Source organism: Corvus cornix, chromosome 10 (assembly GCF_000738735.6).
Source record: "Corvus cornix cornix isolate S_Up_H32 chromosome 10, ASM73873v5, whole genome shotgun sequence".
NCBI classification, from domain to species: Eukaryota; Metazoa; Chordata; class Aves; order Passeriformes; family Corvidae; genus Corvus; species Corvus cornix.
In genome coordinates this window covers 17,921,093-17,943,793 of record NC_046340.1, presented here as the reverse complement: position 1 = coordinate 17,943,793, position 22,701 = coordinate 17,921,093, and the positions used below count along the sequence as shown (strand labels likewise).

Below are 22,701 nucleotides of genomic sequence, written 5' to 3'. Positions count from 1 at the left end.
ACTTGATTTCTGTTTGTCCTCCTGCTTTTCGGGCGATTTGAACCAGCTCTTTCCCATATCTCTCTTCTGCTTGTGCTCTGTTAAAAGAAAACTTTACTCAATTTTTCTTAGTGGTACCAGGATCACATTTACACTCATCTTGTAATTGTATCTGAGGTACAAAACATCAGAAATTGAACTTACTTCATTTCTCGATCTCCTCAATCCTAGTGCTGTTAGTTAACCTCTGAAATATTTTGGGTAAATTATTTCTAGAAGAAATGAGATAAAAATGACACCCATTTTCGTGGCTTTGATTACTGTGGAATGCTGTGTACAGCTTTGCCCCCAAAACACAGATCCATGAGGAGAAGGAGGTGAACAAAGACAAGGTGAAGGTGTTCAGAACAGAGCAAAAGGAACCTAAAAATGACAGCTGACTTGATCCATGAAAACACTGGCTGTGAGGGGAGTGAAGAGTAGGTTCCAAAGGATCCATTTCAAGAGGTGTTGACAATAAATGGGAGCCAGGGGTAGCAGGAGTATTTCTATCCACTAGAAAGATGAGGTGCTGCTTGAAGAGCTGCAGTGGAGCCCGAGGGGGAAGGAGCCTTGGTAGTTGTGTGGTGAGGCTGGGGCAGTTTTGCGGAAGGAACAATATGCAGGATCTCACTTAATGGGGAACTGTAACTGGTGACTCAGGAGAGTGGTTCTGTTTCTATGGTTAATAAAGAAATACAAATATTCCTTTGCTGATTTCCCTTCCCCCCAGCACTGGAGAAAACTATTCTCTTTAAAAAAAAAGTATTTGTACTAAATGTGTTACTTCCTTTCTCCTGAGTGCAAGACCAAGGTTGGAACCAAGTTGTCAGTCTTTGAGTAGCTGCTAAAAACTATTGAATGGTCAATAATAAATAATGAGCAGATACCCTGGTGCCAGCATCTGAGGAGAGGGGTGATTTCATTTAGGGTAAGTCCAGTTCTCAATAGCAGTTTCAAAGCGTTTCAAACCATTTTGGCCGGAAACTTGGCACCTTAGAGAAACACACTCTTTGTTCAAAAAACAAATTTGATGTGGGTGCAAGGCCCTTACAACCCTGCTGGGTTTTAGTCACATCAGTCTTCCCACTCGGCCATGAGGTGCTTTGTATTTCTCTTTTATGAGTTCCAGCAGTTTGAAGTCTGCTGGATGTGCTGTCCTCCTGCACTAGGAAATGCTTTGCTTTAGTGGAGTGTTCCTACATCACTGCTTTGGCATTCCTGCTACAGGAACAGGGTGCAAAATATGGTGACAGGCCACACTGAGGCACCACTTCTTTTTCATGTTAGATGAATGAAGTTTCATCAAAATGGAAATACACTCTAGACACATAATGCTGCAGAAGAAGAATAGATTAATTTTCTTCTGATTTGAGTATCAAGAAACACTTTTGTGTCAGAGGCTTTGTTTAGTGCCAGTGCCTGTACATCAATGAGAATTAGTCCAATGCTGCAGTCCAACTTTGCTTGCTCAGTACACAAGTATATCATGGGAAAAAAGTATGGCCAGCTTTTAAGCCAGTCCCAGCTCCTGAAACCTCAGGCATGGATGGGACTGGACTAGCCTAGGTCAGAGGAATTTGACAGGAGGCTGATACCATCTCTTCACATCTTGGTGCTGCTTTTCCCACTTTCCAGTACTCCTGCACACAGCTTCTAGGTTTCCCTGCAGCTGTCCAGTGATGGAACATACTTTGTGTTTTAAACCCGGGCTTTGTTTCTGGAATACAACTTTCTCACTCCCAAACCTCTTAGGGTCTTCTCTGGGCCAGTTAGGGGGATTTGTGGTTGGAAAACTGATCGAATGTTAGTGTGGCTGTGGCCAGGGCCAGGGCAACTGGTTTCAGGGTAGCTGTTGCAGGAGTCCTTGTTGATACTCCAGCATGAACCACATGGTACGGGCAGCCCCTAGAAACAGAGGTTCATCCCATCCTTTGATCTTCTCCTGGGTCATTCCTATGAATGATGTGAGGACAAGCTGAAACAAACATCTGCCAGCAATAAACTGGAAATCATATCTTCAACTCAGTGCCCAGTTCTCTTCTCCTTTTCCTCCCCCTCAACATGCACGTACACAGACAGGCACACACACGTACACACGCTCTCTGGAATGTGTTGGGGATGTAAAAAACCTCATGGAAACATTTGCAAAATGACTCGACGTGTATTTTTTCTTCTTTGTGGAAAGAACTTTGTGCCTCCACCACAATCCAGGAAAAACCTCATCCTGCAACTTGCAGAAGCCTCTGCAATGTTTTGGAAGGAGCACAGGCGTGTGTAGCATCCGATGCAGAATTGCACTGCCTGAGGCCTGCAGTGCAGTTCTGGTCTCTGCAAGTCATGAGGCACAAAGGAGCTATTTTAAACAGCTGCAGCTAAGCTGCCATCAGGAAGATGTGACTTCAGGACTGTGTGACGTGTGCCAATATAACAGGCTTCCACTGGCAGTCAAGAAAAGCAACTGAAAGAGCTTCAAGTTTGGATGGGAAACTTCACATGCTGTGAAACAGCCACCTTTGAGTCTGACAGCTCACACCCCCTTGTAAGTCCGAGGGCTTTAAAATTAGCCTTCAGAAAACCACCCTAAACCCAAAAAACTAGATGGGGATAGCATGGGAAGAAAAAGCAGGCTGTGACTGAGGAGGGCAGAGCAATATCCATAAGGTAACAGTGCTGAGATGAGCTACTCTGGGATTGCCTGCAGGATATATAATCCATATTGTGTGGTCTTTCCTACATGTCATGTGTGAGCATGTATGTGCCTCACTCTACATGCTGAAACTGTTGAAGCCACTTAAAAGCAGAACCAAATTTCAGAGATATTTTTCTAAGTCACACCTACAAAAATGAATGGCAAAGGAGCCAGAGCAGCAGTGTGATATTTTCTCACCCACAAAATGGTCAGCTGGCCATAGTTGCTGTTGAGCAGCACCAAGAAGCACATAAAGCAGGGACATAAACTACAACACTGTTACTTGAAGCCTGCTAAGGTTGGTGAATGACACAGACTAGTTTGGGTGTCTGGGTAAGGCTTTAGGTAGCATTTTATGTAGCTTTGTAGTTGAAAAACATCTCATTTTTGGTACTGGCAGGAAACTGAAACAGTGCCTGTGGCAACTGTTCAAAGCATGTTCAAAGAGAAACAAAAATGTGCAAGTCATTTTTGCCCTGCAGATGGGGAAACTTAAAAATGCTACTTGTGGATGTAGGTGCTACTGTGTGATTCTGGACCCATAATGAGGGGTCTTAGTGGAGCTCTGGTGTCACTGTTGGGGCGGTCACGACACACACGGACAGCGCCTCGGATAAAGTGCAAAAGCTGTTTATTAAACAAAGCAGCCTCTTTTATACGCTTTTTTGTATGTTGTCGTTTGTGTTACAGATTCATTGGCTGCTAAGCTACTACAATAGACTTAGTGGCTACTACTAACTAAAGCATATAGTCATTGGCTACCTATGGCATAAGCGTTCAAGCATTCAGAAAAATAACAGGTGCAGATATGCTGCAGTTTTTCTCCTTCTATTGTTCAACTTTCTTGCTTCTGTTTATACTATATTCTTATGGATAAAAACTAACTGCTTTTCTTCTCACGGGCTTTTCTCACAAATAGAAGATGACCATGTCCAAATTAAGGCCTGTGAAGCCTGCAGACCTGCTGTCGGCCTCAACACTCTGGGTTTCTGACTCCTTCAACCTTCCCTTCCCTTCTCAAGTCTTCAAGATTTCTATTTGTTGTCTTCACATCACAAGGCTGGGATTCAAATCACTCAGGCTCATAACACTATGTAAGCTCATAACACTACCAAATTGAGAAACAGCCTCCTATTCCCTTCCAGATGCTAAACGGCACAAAAAGGAGGCTGTTCACACTTTTTTCACACTAATTTTCATACCTCTGCTTGAGCAAATCCTCCACATCTTTGCACATCTTCTTCCCCTCCAGTAGCCGCTGTACGAGCACCTCATAGCCGGTGTGGAAGGTGAATTCCTTGCACTGAAAACAGAAAGAAAAAGTAGAAACTGTTAAGCACATCAGTTCCTCTTACCTTAATTCTAATTCTTATTTCTTAATTCCTCTTACCATATTTCTAAAAAGAATGGTCAGAGTCAGCCCAGTACAAATACTGACCTATGGGGTAGTAAGTGTGCCACCTGGTCCGTGGTGGAGTGCTTTAATGGGAGGATTCGTAGCACAGGAAGACAGGATTTCTGTGTTCTACTCCTGGTCCTCCCAGTGCCTCACAACAGGGTAAGGACAAGCCATTTTTCCACAGAGAGCCTGAGTTAACTAGTACATAGTGATAATGTTACTGAAAATGTAGTGGTGAACGTTTTCTGAGCTTTATGTTACAGCATTATAGTAAAATCACGGGCTGTGAAACCATAAAGAGAAGGAGTGTGTTCCTTCCCTCCAGCAGTTTATCTACAATACAAGCCCTTATATATGAACTGAATGCAGTTTATACATCCATCCACTGTCCCTAAGCAGTTACCATTTAATAAATGGGTTACTTCATCGCTTTCCACCACCACTGTGAAGAAGACAGCTGTTTAAGTTTTGGTACTTGGAAAAGATCCTCTGGCAAGCAACTGCTGGGCACTTGAGCTTGTGGCTTTGCTTCCTTGTTGCTGGGACTGGAGAGGAACAGGGGAGCTCTGGGGATGAATGGTTGTGGTTGATGGCAGCCTTGGTGCTGCTCACAGAGGCCTTGGGCCTTCTGTGGAAATTTGCAGATCTAAGAGCAGGTTTTTTTGATTCTTCAAGAGCTTGGATAAATTTCTGCAGACAATCCCTGTAAACCTACAGGTTGTAGCAACATTTCTAGTGCTACAGTTCAGTCCATTGTAGCAGCCATCACCCCTTAAGAAACAGGATCTCAAGCCCAAAATCTTAGTTTTCCTAATGTTTCCAAGGGCAATTTACACACACACATAGCAGAGAGGGATCCTGCTGTGAAATAAATGAGAAGCAGGAAGTTTTGCCATTCAGAGAGGAAAGTAGGAAAGGTTCTTGATAATACCCTGGCAATGGATCCAGCATTTACTCCCTCACCCTTTTTTGGGGGGGAAATTCCAATGGCAGAAGGCATCACCACTGTAAACAAAATTACTATAAATGGCTCCCTCTGCCTGGCAGAAACTCTGGTCAGATGCTTCACAACCAACTCACAGCCCCAGCATTTTAACTGTATATTTTCAGGTGCAATCGGCTATATCCCAAAGCCATGTCCACAGCTTTCTTGTCCCAGAAATGCTGCCCATGAGGTAAGTGAAAATATTCTGTGGGTTGGTATAACCCCAGCAGTCAGCCACTGCCACAGGCATCAAAGGGAGAGTGATAAGCTCACTGTGAAGTTAGTCTGCCTTTCTGTTCAAGATCTCTCTTTGTTCAGTAAATGCTAAAATTCCCTTGGTGTCTTTCCCCACCTCTTTTAAACTGGCACAGTTGTTATACCGAAAGGATGACAAATTCTTTATGTCTGAGAGAATGCTTGTTAAATTCTCTAAACAGACAATGCAACAACGACTTGTTATCAACCCAAAAACACACACACAAACACAACAGTGTGCTGGGGGCAGCCAGATGGGCTGAGCCCATCAGGCAGTTTCATCAGGCCCCTAGAAGCATCACTGCCTCCCAGGTTCCTCTGGGTTTTGCTCCTCTGACTGGCCCTTGTAGAGGGATTTGGCTCCTAAAAAAGGACCTCCTACCACAGACATCCATTTAATCTATCTTAATTTTGAGGGGCATTCATCTCAAAATGTGCTATACTGTCCTCACTCGGTGCTCCTGAAGAATGTGGAGGCCCTGTTTCAGAAATGCCAGGGTCTGAAATCCAAACCAGGGCTGGCAGGCAGCAGCTCTGGCTGTGCTACAGAGCACGGGCTACAGAGGGAGGGAGAGGAAATGCCACAGCCAGGGTGAGACAACTGTGAGCTGCTCTGGTCGCTCATCCTGCAGCACTGCTTCTTAATTTCCAACCACAACGGAGCCATAAATCACTTAGGCCTCATCTTATTTACACAAATGTTTCCCTTTCATTTCAACAGCTCTATTTCTTCTTTCACGTGTTGTACAACTGCATCCCCTCTCAACCTCTTCTTGCACCCAAACAGACCTCCTTTGCCCTTTCCTGACATACTGTTCTTTCATCCCATTGATTCCTGTGTGTTGTTATAGCATCTCTTAAAGGCTGAATAAATCCCTGTTGGACAAGGATGATGCTTTACCACTCCAGTAAAGACTAAGTGATGCTTTGTACCATGGCATTAATGTCTGCTCTCTAAGAAACACTTTTGGCCCATCAGAGGATTATATTTGCCTTCTTCCACTATCAAATCATAGCAGTGGCACTTAAATGAACTATGATCTACAGATATATCTGCAATTCTCTCCTCTCCTGCTATTTTATTCAACAAGGTCTCAGAGTATATTGGATTTTTTCACTACTGATCTCTTACTCCCATTTTGTACTTTGAAACTCTGGTTTTTATCTGTTTTCTGTTACCCCAGGCTTGAAGGTTATCAGATACCTCCTGTACCATATTTCATTCTGTTTGTTTCGAGCACAGCTATTTCCAGCCCATTCTTCATGTCTTATGGCAGTATCCAGCACCTCCTGCAGATCAGTGTCTTTGCCCACTTTACAGTTCTTCCCCTGCTTTGTTCAGTCCCATTTTTTCTTATCTAGTTTCTTAAGGATTTCATGTGTAGCACCATAACTGAGCCCATATTTTCTTTGTCAAGACAATCAGACAGCAAGATTGTATCTCATTAAACAACCGTCTAGCCTTGCTAAGCTGTCTCGCCTCTATTCTATTTTCCATTTACCATTTTGTGTTATAATTAGCACCCACATTGAGTGGTTTCGCAAAGGGTGTTAAGCTGCGCTACTCAGACAGTGCTTGGTACTTCTCAGAAGGGATTTTGTAATGATTGTAAGAACTAATGAATAGCCAAAGAATGAATTTTTTTTTAATTTTCTTTTTAGAAATTAGAAAATATTCTTTAATTAGAAAATAAATATAGTCATTAAATGTGTAAACATCATTTGCTTATACTAAAATCTAGTTGCTTGGAAGAGGGCGATTTGACTCATCACCAGTAATTTCTCTCCTTGCCAAGAAAGGGATTCTGCTTAGTCAAAGCATGTGTGGCTGTGAAGGAGGATTTAATCCTTGTTACTAAAAAAGATTAGTTATTCCTTGTTGTCCAACAGGCCTATAATCACCAGTAAGAAAGTGCTTGACACAGGGATTTCAGTGTTGTGGGCAGAGTCATGTTGTCCTGAGATTCACCCCCTAACTCTGCACGTGTGCTCTGCTCTCTGCCTGGGGATTTTCTTCTTGTTTTCTTCTTGAAAATCGCAGGTAAAGGAGGGACAGGCTTACCCCTCCTCTGCCCAGTGACAAAAGTTGTTTCCCTCTGGTGCAATGGTTCCTTCAGAGACAAAAGAAATGTGAAAGGGAGTTCAGTTATGACTGAAACCTACAACTTCTGTGCTCTAGTTTAACCAGAACAGCTTTTCCTAGAATACTTGAAAGGAGGCATGGAAGCCTGCAAGCAGAGGTGATGACAGTAAACATGCTGGGATGCACCTTCTTCTTTCCATTTCTTTTTCCCTCTGAGGTTAACAATGCTGCTCCCTCCCATTAGCACTTTCCTGTGAGATCTGTGCCTTGGGACTGTGCCGTCCCTCCTGGTAGGAGTTTCTCCGTGGGTAACCACACAGGCAAATGTCAGGAGTTAATTGTGGGAGAGATTATTCAGGGCTGGCTCTGAGCTGGTTTCTGCAGCCATCAGGGAGCGGCTCCGAGGATTTTGATTTGGTAATGAAGGCTGCAAGGGAAGACTGGTGGTGTCAGTTCCCTGCCCAGAGGGTAGAAAGTACCAGGATTGCTGGGGGGTGACATAATTTCTTCTTACCTCCTGGTGGCACCAAGCTGAGTAACCCTGTGTCTTTAACTCACTGAGAATCAGCCCTATTCCAGAACACAGCCACTCTGAGCCTTGTGCTGCTGGGTGCCCAGAGGGAACTGAGAGGCTTTTTGAAGTGCAAGAGTTTACATTTTGAAGTGACAAGGCTACTATTACTATAATATCAAGGAGGAAAGAATACAGTGGACTGGACTGAAGCAAAACTATCCAAATTCATATGCAAGGCACTCACTCCATGGTACACCCTGCACATCCAGCTGGTGATGGTCAGAGCGGCATGAGCTCATCAGGTCATTGTGGCTGTGCCATGGCAACTGTGGGCTTTTCTGTTGTGGCTGCTTTCCTTGGAGCGTTTCTAACCATCCTGGCACCTGGCTTGCTCATCCAGGACTTTATTTAGAGGTAGTTGACATACCACAACTGTACCTCTCCCTGCTCCTGCAGGATTAGCTGGCTTGGTAGCATTTTAGCATCTCCCCCAGGGCAGCCTCTGCTGCTGAAGCCGTGTGTCCTGTTTGGGGAGTGCCATGAACTCCACCCGGGCTTGCTGCAGTGCTCTGGGAGCTGCAGTGCTCTGGGAGCTGCAGTGCTCTGGGAGCTGCAGTGCTCTGGCAGCTGCAGCGCTCTGGGAGTTGCAGCGCTCTGGGAGTTGCAGCACTCTGGGTGTTGCAGCGCTCTGGGAGCTGCAGTGCTCTGGGAGCTGCAGCGCTCTGGGAGTTGCAGCGCTCTGGGTGTTGCAGCGCTCTGGGAGTTGCAGCGCTCTGGGAGCTGCAGCTCTGCCTCTCAGCAGTAAAGGCCTCGTCCCAGCATCTCCAGCTGCAGAGCCTGCTCACCTGCTCTCTGTGAGGAACTGGGTCCAGGGGGTAACAGGGAGAGAAACCCCAGGCCACAGCACGGCAGTGGCACCACCCTGATGGGGAAGAAGGGCTGGAAATGGAAAAACTACACAGCAGACACTGGGTGCATTGCTCAGTACCCAGCAGGACAGTGCTGAGCTATTGTGGTGATAAACACAGCATCAAAATCCACACACATTACCTGCTCTGCACCTCTCAGGTGGGCCTGACTGCCAGCAGGCCTGGCACGAGCACTGACAGCTAAAGCAGAACTCGCAGGGGTTCTTTCAGCCTAATCATCCTTCATTTAGGAATTATTTGAAATGTATTATCTGCTAATATTCAAAAAATCTTTTAAAATCCCACATTTTCTCTTAAGTTTGAAAGTATTTAATTACAAAAGTTCATTCCTTGTCTTGGTTCCTAATGATATTTTTCCAAAGCTTATATCAGAAGTGTTTTCACATGGTTTTGGACTGAAAATGCTGAATGCTGCTACCTGATCCAAATAAACTTTTAACATAGATTTTCAAAGAGAAAAATAATTGAAACTGAATCTGTTGTGGGTATCTTTGGAATTTTTCTCTAAATCAAACTTTTTTTTTGCCTCGTATCTTGTTTAGTTTAGGTGAGCTTATAACAATTTTAGTAAAATAAAAACTTAAGATCCACTTTTCCAGAGTCAAAAAGGAAATAACTACTGGTGTGAGGAGGAAGTTTAGGGAGAACAGGGCACAGTGAAGTTTTGAACAAGCATCATTTTGACAATATCTTTTTCAACTGTCAGAAAGAAATCCTTTCTATCCACAGTGATATCACATATGATATCTCAGTCCTGGACTGAAAGTAAGTTTTCTGACTGAATTATATCAGTTAATTGCATTCTTGCATCATACCACTGGGTACTGGCCCCGAGTGTTTCTAGATCTTGTTCCCTTGATCTGCCAGTCTCCTTGTCAAGTGCTCTGCCAAGGGCTTCATATGTGTAGATGAGCAGCAAACAGATCTAAGAGGCAACAGCCAAACATGACTTAGAACCTCCAAGTACATTGGACTGGATATTTCCTATCATGCCATTGCTTTTCACTGTAATTCAATCACTTGCTTTGTGTTTCATGGTTTTTTCCCCCAGTATACTGATTTACCAAAATATGAATATTGATCTAATACTGATATCCAACTGAGACGGACAAAAACTCTCTAACAGTTTAGAGTTAGAAAGTGTATGTTTTATTTGGCGCCAGGCACTGCGTGGGATGGCTCCCTAAGACACAGGGCCCTGATCCAAGCAAACACGATACCTTTTATTTCCAAATATTATGAATATCCAAAATACAAATGCATATTCATAATGTTAACACCTCCCATTCTCTGCTTCATATGGAAATGAGCTTAAAATGTCATTAAGCATGCATAGTGTGTGTCCTGAATTGAGTTGGTGGTCTTGAATTGGGTCAGTGGTCTTAAAAAGATGAAGTAACCCATCTTCCCAATTTTGACCTTTTCGCCTCTCTGAACTTTAACAATCCTAATAACTTTAGTGACCTCTAAGTTTCCTCTTGCATGACTTTTGAACGGGTTCCCACCAAGGGAGGAAATTGGTAATTGTCCTTGTTCCCTACACCAACTTATCAATGTTTCTATTCCTCGTTCTAAGCACAGCTAAGCAAACATACAAATGACAGATCATCAGTTATTTGGCAATCAGTTACTAACATCTTAAAACCTATTTCAGGTCCAGCTCTCCTAACTATTTTAATTAACTCTCACTGGGCCCAAGTTCTTCCTATTCTAACTAATTTCAACACAGCTAGCCTATAACTAAAATCTTTATGTTTCTTCTAAATATGTTTCAATACTTAAAAATTTCCTCGTGTTTCTAGAAATATATTCCTGTTACAAAGTGTTTTGCAAAGTTTATTGCTGTCTTCTGCACGCTCATGCTCTCCTGAAGTAAACAGGACAGCAGTGAGCACCACTACTTTGTGTGTGTGCTGGCCCAGAGAGTGCTGAAATCCCCTGTCCAGCTCTGCCTGATGGGGCTCAGGGGTGCTGGGGCCTTCGTGGCCATGCTGCAATAAGAGGTGGTTTGGTGCTGCTTCCTGTTACACAGCTGCTGTCCCAGCTCTGCTCACCGCAGTGCCACATGAAAGAGCCTTTTTTCAAAACTAACCCCAGCTTCTCAGCCTGGCCCTCCGCTGCCTGGCCCTGGGAATGTGCCAGCAGCTGAAAAGGCAGCTCAGCAACCCCATTCTGAGCTGAGCACACACGTGGGGGAAGGTCACCGTGCCCAGAACAGAACGGTGTTGCATCGGAAACCTCTGACCGAAACGTTCTCTCCTGACCAGTGCTGGGTGGGATATGAGTCCTTTTACATAAATGTTCATGTCACAGCCAACTGCTTAATGGGTTTAAAAGCACGTGCCCATGCTGTACTGTGTAAGAGCTCCTTTTTCCTATTGGCTGAAATCAGTTGGAATGGATGGGAATGTGATGGCTGCTTGTGCTTCCCAAGACTGACTACAGAATTTATATGAGCTTAAAAAGAATTTTCTTTTAAGTATTGATTTTTTTTTCTCACATAAGCAGAAAAGGCAAGGAAGAGTAGGTGGGTTGAAACTGGCTGTATAAGATCTCTGTCCCTTCTTGTAAATTCACTCTTTGTGTATCAGAAATATAAATGGTTGCTTAGGATGTAGGTAGGGACATTTTGGTGATAATTCCAGGAGTTGGCTTGGGCATTTTGCAGAGGAGGCTTAGTCTGCAGTTTGGCTGCAGCCCATTACCTAAATCTGACATGCAGTGCTTTTCATAGAGAGCAAATGGTATTTATTGCCAGGCAATAGCATAGAGGTGAACCTTGAATGGGACCCTCAAAAATCAGAAGGGAAAAAACACTGCCTTGCAGCATTCCAATTGCTGGGCTGCTAGACTGCCTCTCCCACTGCCCCTAGCGAGACTCTCATCAGACTTCAAACCTGCAGCAGCTATGACACTCAGAGATACAGCTGAAATTGAGATTCACAAACTGTACAATAGCACTGCAAATGACATCGGGCAAAACGGTCGCTCCCCAGTGGCCTTTTGCTCTTGACCCTGCGGGTTTTCTCTGAGAAGGAAATGGTTGATTTAGAGTTCTGCTGACAGGGGAATTTGCTCCTCAGCTTCCTGAGCCCGCGCCCTCCTCACTGGCATCCCGGACTGCTCATGTGTTATGTATTAGGCATTCTTACAGTCACAGCATATTGTTTGGTTCTCTTCACGTTTTAATCACCCCCTGATTTGCACAGCTACAAAGTGATGGCTGCACAAAAGCCTTCCTCCCTTTTGCAGGTGGTTTGCTGGCTGGCAGACTCATAGCATATAGGGAATAGCCTTTGGAAAGTCTCAGTTCCAGTCTACTAAAAGGACTGCTTGTGCTTATTATCTCCATTTTAGCTTTCCTTCTTAATGATTTGATTAAACATTATTCTGAGTCCAGTTCAGAGCCCCAGTGCTCCTGTGCTAGCAGAAGGAGAAAGAATCCAGCAGACAGATATGCACCACAACAAAAAGCATGGCAAAAAACTAGGAATCCATTCAGGAAATCCATATAGAACAAACTTCTGGAACACCTCTGTGATGGGGATAGTAAGAAATGGGACAGGAGGAAGCAGAATGCCTCACCAGTTTTAAATGGGAGTTTGATGTGGCTACATGACACCTGTTTGAGGTGGCAGCACCCCTTTGTATTTTCTCCATGTGGTGACTTCAGACAACAGCTAAATCTATAAATTAAAGTGGCTTCTCCTTGGGAGCCAACAGAGAGGCCAGAAGTGAGGATTTGTACCTGTCTTTCAGAAGGCACAGCACTGTTGCCATGGTGCTTCTGGAACATGACAGATAAACGTGTCAGTGGTGAAATCAGATGTTCCTTCAGTCTCCTACTGAATAACATTAGCTACACAAGAGAAACTGGAAGAAAAATAAGGAGAAATAGAATCTTTCAAGTAGAGGATACTTCTGTTTTACACAAAATAATGGTCAGAGATTACTCTTGTTTCTATTCCTCTTTAGTTCATCCGCTTCCAGGTTCCTTCTCTGTTTTAAGAGGGCTCCCCTCCTTGTACAAGCACCATGGGCTCAGTCCCAGACCACAGTGAGTGAAACAACCTAAAACAACCCCAACTTGGTAAAGCACAGAGACAGCTGTCAACCAACCACGTCTTATAGAGCCACTGTGTCTTTCTCCTCCTTGTCTTAAAATGCTTAGAATTGTTTCCTGTCAGTCCTGGAAAAGGCCCACTGCTGAACCCATGCTCTACTTCTCCTGTGAGCCAAGCATTTTGTTACTGGTGTCTCCTGGCATATAGGGAAGGGTAAAACTTCAGGAAATATTCCCAGAGTCTTCCTGTACAAGGGGAATGAATTAAAGATTTACTTCACTTCTTAGTAAAGATTATTTCAATAGCTATGTGTTACCAATTCCATTTCACAAGAGATCTTTGCCACCTAAATAATAATTTTCAACATATCCGATTACTCAATATGGTGCAACATTCTTACACTCCGGTAGTATCTGGTTGAGACACCCCCCTACCACAGCTGCCACACCATCCCCCATCTGCTGCCTGTACAGGGAAGAGGAGTTTCATTTTAACCTCCTTTTCCAGCTGTTTTACTTGGGGGTGAACCTCGTGGCATGAGGGAAGGCATGCCTGGACTCCAGGCTGCAGGCAGTGGCTGTGGGCAATGAAAGCTCCAGTTCCTGTTCCAGACTGTGCCTCCCCCTGCAGAGCTCCCAGAACCACAGAAGGGTTTTATGAGCCTGTTCTCCTCTTCTTTGGTTAGAAAATGCACCTTAATTCTCCATCTCCAGAGAAAGCCTTTACCAGGTGTGAAATTTTTCATCAAAGCCCAGCTTTATCTTCCAAAACAGCACTCCTACTTCAGTAAAACTGTGTTTTCCCACAAAGAAGATTCTGTCAGAAACTCAAGTCCTAACCAAATGTGCATCCAGGGTCTTTCAATGGCAGGGGCCTCCTTTCCTTCTCCTGGTGCTCCTGGGGATTTCCATCCTGCTGAGCAGCAGCCCCAGGGCTGTTTTTCAGTCCTGACTTGTTAATAACCCTTCGGTAATTACAGCACCTACTGCAAGTAGCATTAAGTGATGAGACTCAGACCTAAGGGCTGCTGACCACCTATTTTCCTTTTTGTCTTTGTCCCCACCCTTTATTTTTTATTTTTCTTCTATATTAGGAATAGATTAGGCCTGGACAAATTGAGAGCAGCATGAAATAGCTTCTTTGAAAAGCTCTTACTTTAAAGAAAAAAAGCTTGTGTTTATTTATTTATTTGCTCTGAATGGAACAATAGGAGCTGGTATCTCTATGCTAGCCCAAGCTGGTACATTTTCACTTAATTCCTAAGACTGTTGCCTTTCATTTCGAGCAAAGATAAAGTTGCATGAAGAGCTATGTAACTTTTCAATTCCTCAGTCTTGTTCGTTGACATTTTTCCACCACTTTAAAACAGTACTAACCTCCATTTACAGTAAGGGAGCAATTCTTTGGGGAACCAAAAAGCTGTTGGGATCCAGATGCATATTTTTCAATGTGGGTTTTTTCCTCACCTTGACACCCTGAGCAAGACTGAGTGATCGCAATACAGAGCTGTGCCCCCAGCCCTCACCTCATCCCAGCCTCAATCCCCAAACTCCTCCTGAACAACACGGCAAACTTTGTACATTATTGAACTGTGGCTGCTGAGAAAAGTTTTATTACAAAACCTAGATTAAACTGGAGATGAAACTAGTGTTTTCTGTGCCATCTGCCCGCTGGAATCTACCTTGCTGTGGCAAGGCATGGAAATGAAATCAGAAAGGTCTTTTTGAGCTAAAGGAGCTGAAATATAACCAAGCAGCCTAACTCGCCTGCCATACAAGCATCCAGTGTTACTGGATTGAAATTCCAGGTGCTCCCTTGTGCCTATGAAGCAGCACAAGTTCAATGTCCCCAGCCAGTGACTGAAGAAAGAGACGCAGCTCTGTGCTGCACTGCAGGAGTGTGAGCCTTGAGGGAGGAAAGGGACAGGCAGTGAATCACCCAGTCCTGCCAAGAAAAAATATATTGAAATGAGATTCATAGGGACACTGAGATTCACCCTGGAGAATCTGTGATCAGAGGAGAGGCTGAGGGCTGGCACTGCTCAGCCTGCAGAAGAGGTGCTCAGTGTGTATAAATTCCTGTGGGAGAGAGCAGGGGAGATGGAGCCAGGGCTTGGCAGCGGTACCCAGTAACAGGGCAAGAGGCAATGGGCACCCATGGGAATTCAACAAGTCCTGTTTAATAAGCACAGGAAGGTTTTTGCTGTGAGGGTGATGAGACACTGTAATGGTTTGCCTGGGAGGCTGCAGAGTCTCCATCTCTGCAGACACTCCAAGCTCGGTGCTGAGACCGGCCCTGTGCCGGGCGGGGGTTGGCTGGAGACGTCCAGAGGCCCCTTCCAACCTCAGCTGTGCTGCAACTCGGCCTCAGAAAACACACCTCAGTGGGCTGCTCTAGCAAGCCAGGGGACACCCTCTTTGATTCCTCTGTGAGGCTCCATTTCAAGCTGTGTGTGACAAACACTCTTTAGGTGGTGTTTGTCAGACATGACCGTGTACATGTGGGCGAAAAGAGTCGATGACTCACCTATTCCGTATTTAAAATACATACTCATGGCACACTTAAAATTGGCATAAATAAGAATCCTCCACTTCTCTCAGCCCAAGCAAAACCAACCAACTTTTGCAGAGTAGCATGGATCAAAACAAAGCAGATACAGCTGTGTAAAAATATTAACAAAGTTGTCACAGTGACTTACTTCATCCATCAACAAATTTTAATAATCAAAACCCCTCAGCTGCAGCATGGTCACCAGAAAATTGTAATAAAATGTATTTAACTGTCTAATTGTTTCAGTCACTGACCCAAAATGAATTCTCTATAAATCCATTAATCTAGTGTTAGTTCATCTGAGCTTCATTTTAGCTGTTGTGCTCTGCTCAGAAGTGAGGTGTGAAGCACCAGTGTTTCCATAGCCACAACGACTAATCAGTTTTTCTACTTGTGATTTCCTCTGGTTTCAATGACTGTTGTGATTGCCCCACCTCCACCCTCCATGGGTGTGTCTCATTGCCTCAGTGAGCCAAGTGCCCTTCCCAGAGCAGCTGGGGGAATGGAGGAAGAAATTACATGAAAAAAAAAGAATAGAGCAGCCTCTTCTGTGGAGATGAAGTTGACCTCACAACAAACACAGACATCAGCTGGGCAACCAGTTCAACTTTTCCAAGCTGGTTCCCCCTTTATTCCCTATTTCCACACATGTCCCACAGCGATGACTTGACCTGGATATGATCAGGGCTGTGGCCATACACCTGCCTCTGGAGTTCAGGGAGATGCAGGACCATGGCCATCATCTGCCTCTGGAGTTCAGGGAGATGCAGGATCATGGCCATCATCTGCCTCTGGAGTTCAGGGAGATGCAGAACGTGCTGACAGCAGAGCCTGGCCCACCTGTGTGCTGTTGTGCAGGGAGATGATTTATCTTAATCTGCCTTGTGTCAGTAGGGACAGATGCAGCCGGTGCAATGCCATTCAAATCAAACTAGGTGGGACCCACTTGCAAAGCTGGGATGCCAGGCTGGAAGATTTGCCAGCCTCATCCCTGCCTGCCTGAGCTCAGCCTCAAGGTGCTGGGCTGGCAGGAGCCTCCCCAGCTCCATTTCCTCCCAACAAACCTGCCCAGTCTCACTTCCTCCTCACAGACCTGCTGCAAAACAACAGGCTCTGCAAAGCTCAACCTCTACAGGAAAGTAGGGTAGCTCCTGGTATAATAAACCTTCCTATTTTGAGTAAAACAATTGATGTTGTATTTCTTCAGCATGTTGCCTAATAAGTTTAGGAAATAGTTTTACTGTGGCTTTTATCATCTCGGCACTCTTTTTCCATAGTTAAGACTCTCATGAGAAGTTAAATTATTTGTGACGCTAATTACATCTTTTTTTGGCATATATAATAGACCATTGTGTGAAAAAGCTACAGTAGGAGTTGAGAGACTCACCTACTAAGTCAGCTTTGTGCTAAACCTGAGGCTGAACATAGCCTGAAATCAAAGCAAGAGGGATTAAGCATCTTTGTAACAGTCCCTGTTCCTGGAGCACTTCCATGGCTCCCACTGCTGCAAGGTCTGACCACAACTTCAGATCCACAGGCAGGGATGTGGAAAGGACCAGCCCACAACAGGGCAGGGGGCAAATTGTGCCAGCTCGTGTTCAAGGCCTGCTTCATATTTGCTGGCCTGCATCTCCCCAAAACTTTTAAATGTGAGCTGTGAGAATCCACAAGCCCTGAGCTAATCCCACAGCTGAGAAGGAACAAGCATTTCACACCTCAAGCATTTATTTTTAAATCCTAAGTACCTTAGGAGCCCATGACACATTTTCAGGATTGACTTGGCTGCTGGAGTTTGATTCAAAGCTGTCCGAGGGAATAGATTTGCTCCCACTCGACTCTTAGCCTGTCCCAAAAGCAACCAGCTCCTTTGAAAGTTTCCCATATTCTCTGTTCCCAGGTGGGTATGGCAAAGCCAGGAAGTGGTGCCAGTACCTTCCTATCTCTTGGCCAGAAATAGCTGCATTTCAGGGGTTGCAGCTGCAGTGTTGAGCAGCAGGTTGGAGGGAGACTAAACAGAAGGAAATGGCAATGACAGGAATTGCAAAGGAAAAGCAACAATGATTGCAAGAACACAGTGAGACTAATAAAGACACGCAGTATTTGTGACTGATAGTGGATAGTGGTTTTTGTATCAAAAAAAAATCACTGTTGCTCTGCCTGTTAACATATCCCTGTTAGCATGAAACTCGGCTGGTATCGCACACGCACTCCCCATTAACATGGGAATTTCCCTACCTGTCTCACATGATGCTAGAGAAGACAGGTAACATCTGTTAGGCTTGTACAGCAGCCCAGCAGAATATTCATCCATCAGCAACTACCCTGCACTGGCTATCAAACCTGATTTAAATTTTCATCTCACTAACGTTTTCCAAAAAATATTATCAGAGGATAGAAAACTTCTGTTAAGCACATTTTAGTGCAGACTTTGAGCAACTTTCCCTTAAACCATTACAGAGTGTGTGGAGCATATAGAAATAAAAATTGTAATTAAAAAGTACGGCGGTTTTAGCTCAAGCCATGCTACAAAGAAAATAAAAATTGAACAAAGTGTGGAAGTACTATCACTGCTACATTTAATAGAGGAAAAGAGAGGATAGAATTTAAACCTATTATGAGGAACAATTTGCATTTTCCTGGAAGACAGCACACCCTGCTCTTACAAAGTCTGGAGAACTTTGGAGAGGAATGAATGGTGCTCTTTCTCTGCTAGTTGGGGGAGATCTCCTGCTTTTAGGGTTTCTTTACATACTTTACATTGAGGTAGGTACTGAGGAAACCCCTGTTTATCCAAAAGTTTACTGATGGTGGAGCAGGGAGTTGTTGCTCCGGGATACCTCATCAGGGTGAAGTACAGGGCGGGGTGCAGCGGGTCCTTGGGCAGCAGGGAGAGATGAGGGCTCTGTACTGAGGCACGCACCGTGGGACAAGCACCTTCTGGGTTGCAATCAGAAAGGCAGTTGCCGTTCATGGTACACACCAAACACAGGAGATAATTGCTCGCTGAAGCAAACGACCCAAATACATTTTCCTCTCACAGCAGAACCTTATGAATGCAAAAATAATTGCTGATCTTGTGATCTGGGGGGCAAGCTGCACACTTGTGCTGTGTTGTGCAATATCCTGTAAATTTTCACTTTTAAAAGACTTCTTATTGCATAGCTAAAGCTTCCATCCCACAACCAGATATATTCCTTCCCTCTTAATCAAGCTGGGCAGTACAACATTTCCAGCCAAAAAATATTAAATCCAAATATGCTTTCCTTTAAATAAGGCATTAGCTTCAAAGCTAAGCAAGAATTTGAGTCATGGTAATGTGACTAAGCACAGGAGAGAAGTTTAGGGAAGAGCCATGAACAACCGGCCTGGCCAGATCGTCAGCTGGCATTAATCACCCTCACACTACTCTCATAGCTTGATTTATTCTCCCTAAAGACTAAGACATTGAAAAGTAACTATACCAAATGTACCAGCCCTAAAAGTCAGGTGGCTTGTTTTCCAAGGAAGTTCAGCAGTGCAAGGGCTGAAGCTCCCAGGAGAGCACTGGCCCACAGCTGTGTCCCACCCTGTGCACTGCACTGTGCAGTCAGTAAGTACATAAAAGAGGAGAATCTAATGTAGGTGTGGTCAGGCACAGTTCATCCTAACATCAACACTGACTTTTGTATTCCTCATTTTTATTCTTTTTAACTGTTCAAATCTAGTACTGGAGTGGGGGTGGGGAGGGCTTCCTGGAAGTTCCCGGAGGATGGTGGTTCATTGAAATGTGGTTTTGCCTCTGCCCTTCTGTTTTCTACAAAGAGAGGGTTTACCCTGAAGTGTGGGTGGAGATAAAAGAGAGCACAAGCAGAAAGAACAGCCAGGAAATGGCGGGAAGAATTCATATGCCTTCATGTCTTTCTTTAAGTCAGTCCTAGATGCTGGATAAATGATTGCCCAGACAAGAGGCAACCACACAACATCCTGTTTATTCAACTTAACAGTGTTAGAATTTTGATTTTGAACTTTCATTTTTCAGTTGCAAGAGAACCTCGGATTACCCTAGCAAAAGAAATGACTAAGGTCCTTTTTCCTTGTGACTGCAGGGAAAGAGCTTGAAAACAGGAGACCAAAAGGATTTTCAAACAAAAGTCAAATAACAAGTATGAAGCAGATCTTCTTGTTCCAGTATTTGCTAGTTTTAGGTCAGCTGTGAGTGTTTGGGCTTAGCTAAGGAGTGCCACTGCTGGTCCTTTCTAACCTGTGCTGCCTCACGGGTCCTGGGGACTGCATGCCTGGGAGTGCTCCTGGCAGCAGGGTTGGAGTCTGGAGGGAGCTGAGCAGGAGCATTTTGCTCGCAGCTGCTGGCTCTGCTCTTCACCAAACAGGAGAGAATTCAGCCTATAATTATCAACAGCTCACCTGCTGCAGGAGCCTCTCCTAGGGCTGAGGACACTCACTGCAAGCAGGTTCTTAGCACTGTGAGACAAATCCGTGTCCCTTTCAAAAGCGGTTTCTGGACCTAGCACAGGAACTGGGAATGTTTATGGGGACTGGATGTATTCTTTACACTGCATCCTTCTTCCCAGGATCAAACATACTACCAAACACTATGTTTTTGGTTGGAGACAAATTTGGATTTTTACTAAACTAAATTTAGAACACAGAACAGCATTAAATTAGTTTTAAACTATATACAGAACCAAGCAGTATTTTAAAATATTTTAAAATACAGATACATTGAATATAGGAAACACATAGTAAATGCTCACTTACCCAAAAAGCATCTTTAAACTGCAGCTGGGTCATTATTATTGCTCTGTGGAGGGGTAGGAATCCTTCAGTAAGTCCTTTCTGGGGTGAGAGTGGCAGCAGGCACAGCTCTGAGCCTTGTCACTGCACCCCAGCCCAAGCAGAGAGTGCAGCACATCCACAGACCTGTCCCTCCTGAAGTCAGGCTGGTGCCAATAGCAGTTCCAGGCAGCTTAGAGAAATGACCTGTGGCTCTGAAGGCACAAAGGGCAAAAGAGCTGTTGCTCACACAGAGACTTGCAAGTGCTCAGCACCCGCACCCCAAACCTGTTTCTCTTCTGGTAAACAGTTAATATTGAAATGAGGAAGCAAGGAGATGTCAAATGGTGTCAGGCTGCTCCTTGCCACGGGTGCATGTGAGCGGACAGGAAAAAAAATAGAGGGGGAAAAAAATGCACTAAGTTCGGTGACACGATCTGATCAGATACAGGAGCAGAGAGAACAATTAAAATGCAAAGGAAACCAGCACAATAAAAAGAGGCAAGTTATTCTCTAACACTGTGGTTTTGCAAAGAAAAAGAAGCAAAAGAAACGTAGGTGCCCCATTTCTGCAGCACCTTCTGGGGCTGGCAGAGGCCCATGCCTTTACACACGGGAAGCTTAGCTCAAAGTTGCATTTTGCAGCTGAAAAGGCTTTTCAGGACTCAGGTTAAATTAAGAACCCTGAGAAATGTGCAGGTGTCTGCACATATTTAGATACCTGGATGTCAGTGTACAGAACGCTCCCAATTTGCATGCCCTCATGTAAATGTTCATACGAATATGCAAGATACGTGAAATTTAGAAGTAAAATTCTAAGTCTTGAAAAAAAAAAAAAGGTAGGAGTTTGTTAGCATCAGGACCTGAGTGAAGCCTCACAGACCAGTGAAGCAGTAGCACCAAGACCACACCCAGCACCCCAGTGACACCACGTATTTCAGGTAGCTCCCCAAATCAGGTCCTCCAGTTGTTACAACACAGCTGCAAATACCTGAGCACAGGGTAACACTTCTAAAGCTTCCCTGAAAGCCTCTCCAAAGTACCTGTCCTCCAGGTGAGGTTGCCTATGTTCACCTTCTTAGGATGTTTTAAGCACTCTTAAATACCTGTTTTTAAATACTCACTGGTATTTTTGGGGTGTAGGAAAAAAAAGAAAAGAAAAGCAGTCCTATGGTTGTTGCCTATGCAAAAGCTGTTTTTCCACACCAAGAACACATCAGGACTTACTTATCTACAACTGATTGATGCTGCTGCTGGGTGTTGCTGCTGTCCCCACAGCAGCAGCCACCCGGGCAGATCATTCAGGAATGGGGAAGTCCTGCAACTTCCCTGGTCTCCAGTGGGACACAGGGCTCTGCTCAGAGAGCTCTGCAGCATCTGAGGGCTGGAGTAATCCGTACTCACTCCATGGGCAATTTGTAGCTGGTGTTTTGAAGAATTTGCGAGGTTCCTTCCTGATGAGCTGAAGAAGACAGAAAATGTGCAGGGACTTTGAGAGGGAAAATGAAGTTTAAGCAGAGGAAGGCAAACAAGAATCTGGAGGATAAGAGGTGTAGCAGGAAAAAAGCATCATTGCATGAGAGTGGGAGAAGGAGAAATATGAGGGTTCACTTGCAGAGTGTTGAGGAGGAAGGAGTGAAGCTTTCTTCCAGAAGGGAAATTTCCTTGAAAAAATGTATTTTGAAGGCATGGGCACTAGTCATGCTTGATCTGTATGCAAAAAAAAAAGGATCTTTTTTAAGAGTGTTTTATCTCAGTCCTTCTAAACCTAAATGTTTCCTGTTACTATTTCCAAGTTACAGCTGTGTTTTGAAACCATCTTTGCTGCTGTTGGGGTTCATAAAAAGGCATTGAGTGTATTTTGGCCCTCCCAAAATGATATGCTACTTTCCTGTTATTTTTAGTTTGGCCTCCACCCACAAAGCCAATTATTTCACTGAACCTCACGCTGGGCTCTGTGCCTGCATCCATCCCACCCAAGAGCTCCACTGTTGCACAGCAGCTCCCAGGGACGCTCTCTCTCGAACAGCATCAGCACGGGCAGTTTTCTTTGTGCTGTGGGTGAGTTTCTCAAAATAGCCCAGAGCAGGTCTCCAGTTCAGGTATTTTGATGAGCTGTCAGGGAGTAGCTGGTGTGAGTTCCAGCCCTGGCTCTGATGGAGCAGAGCTGCTGGGCAGACCATCAATCTGGGTCCCTGCTCACAGGTCCTGGTGATGCTGGGTTATGTCCATAGGATGCTGTGTCATGAAGGGGCAGCCAGGCTTTGCAGGGCTTTAGAACAGGGAGAAAAATTTCTATTTCCCTGTTCTCTAAATAGGAACAGGACATTGAGGCCTCCAGTTCTGAAATGCTATATCTCAGAACTGGGCTAATATCTTGATGTGAGTGGCCAGAGTTTTACGAAGTCTGGAAAGGCTGAGCCTGGGAGGGAGCTCTGTGGG

General features: G+C 44.6%; 1 protein-coding gene across 1 annotated transcript in view; it reads right to left on the bottom strand.

Moving 5' to 3' along the window:
* The window catches only part of PSTPIP1 (proline-serine-threonine phosphatase interacting protein 1), a 50,534-nt gene extending 29,839 nt beyond the window's left edge, over positions 1 to 20,695 (bottom strand). The window contains exons 1-3 of the mRNA XM_010412319.4: positions 20,245 to 20,695; positions 3,913 to 4,013; positions 3 to 77 (exon numbers count right to left, since the gene is read on the bottom strand). Of these exons, the coding sequence (XP_010410621.3) occupies positions 3 to 77; positions 3,913 to 4,013; positions 20,245 to 20,277 (209 nt within the window). The 5' untranslated portion in view covers positions 20,278 to 20,695. The remainder of the gene's footprint in view (positions 1 to 2; positions 78 to 3,912; positions 4,014 to 20,244) is intronic.
* Positions 20,696 to 22,701: the final 2,006 nt, after the last annotated feature.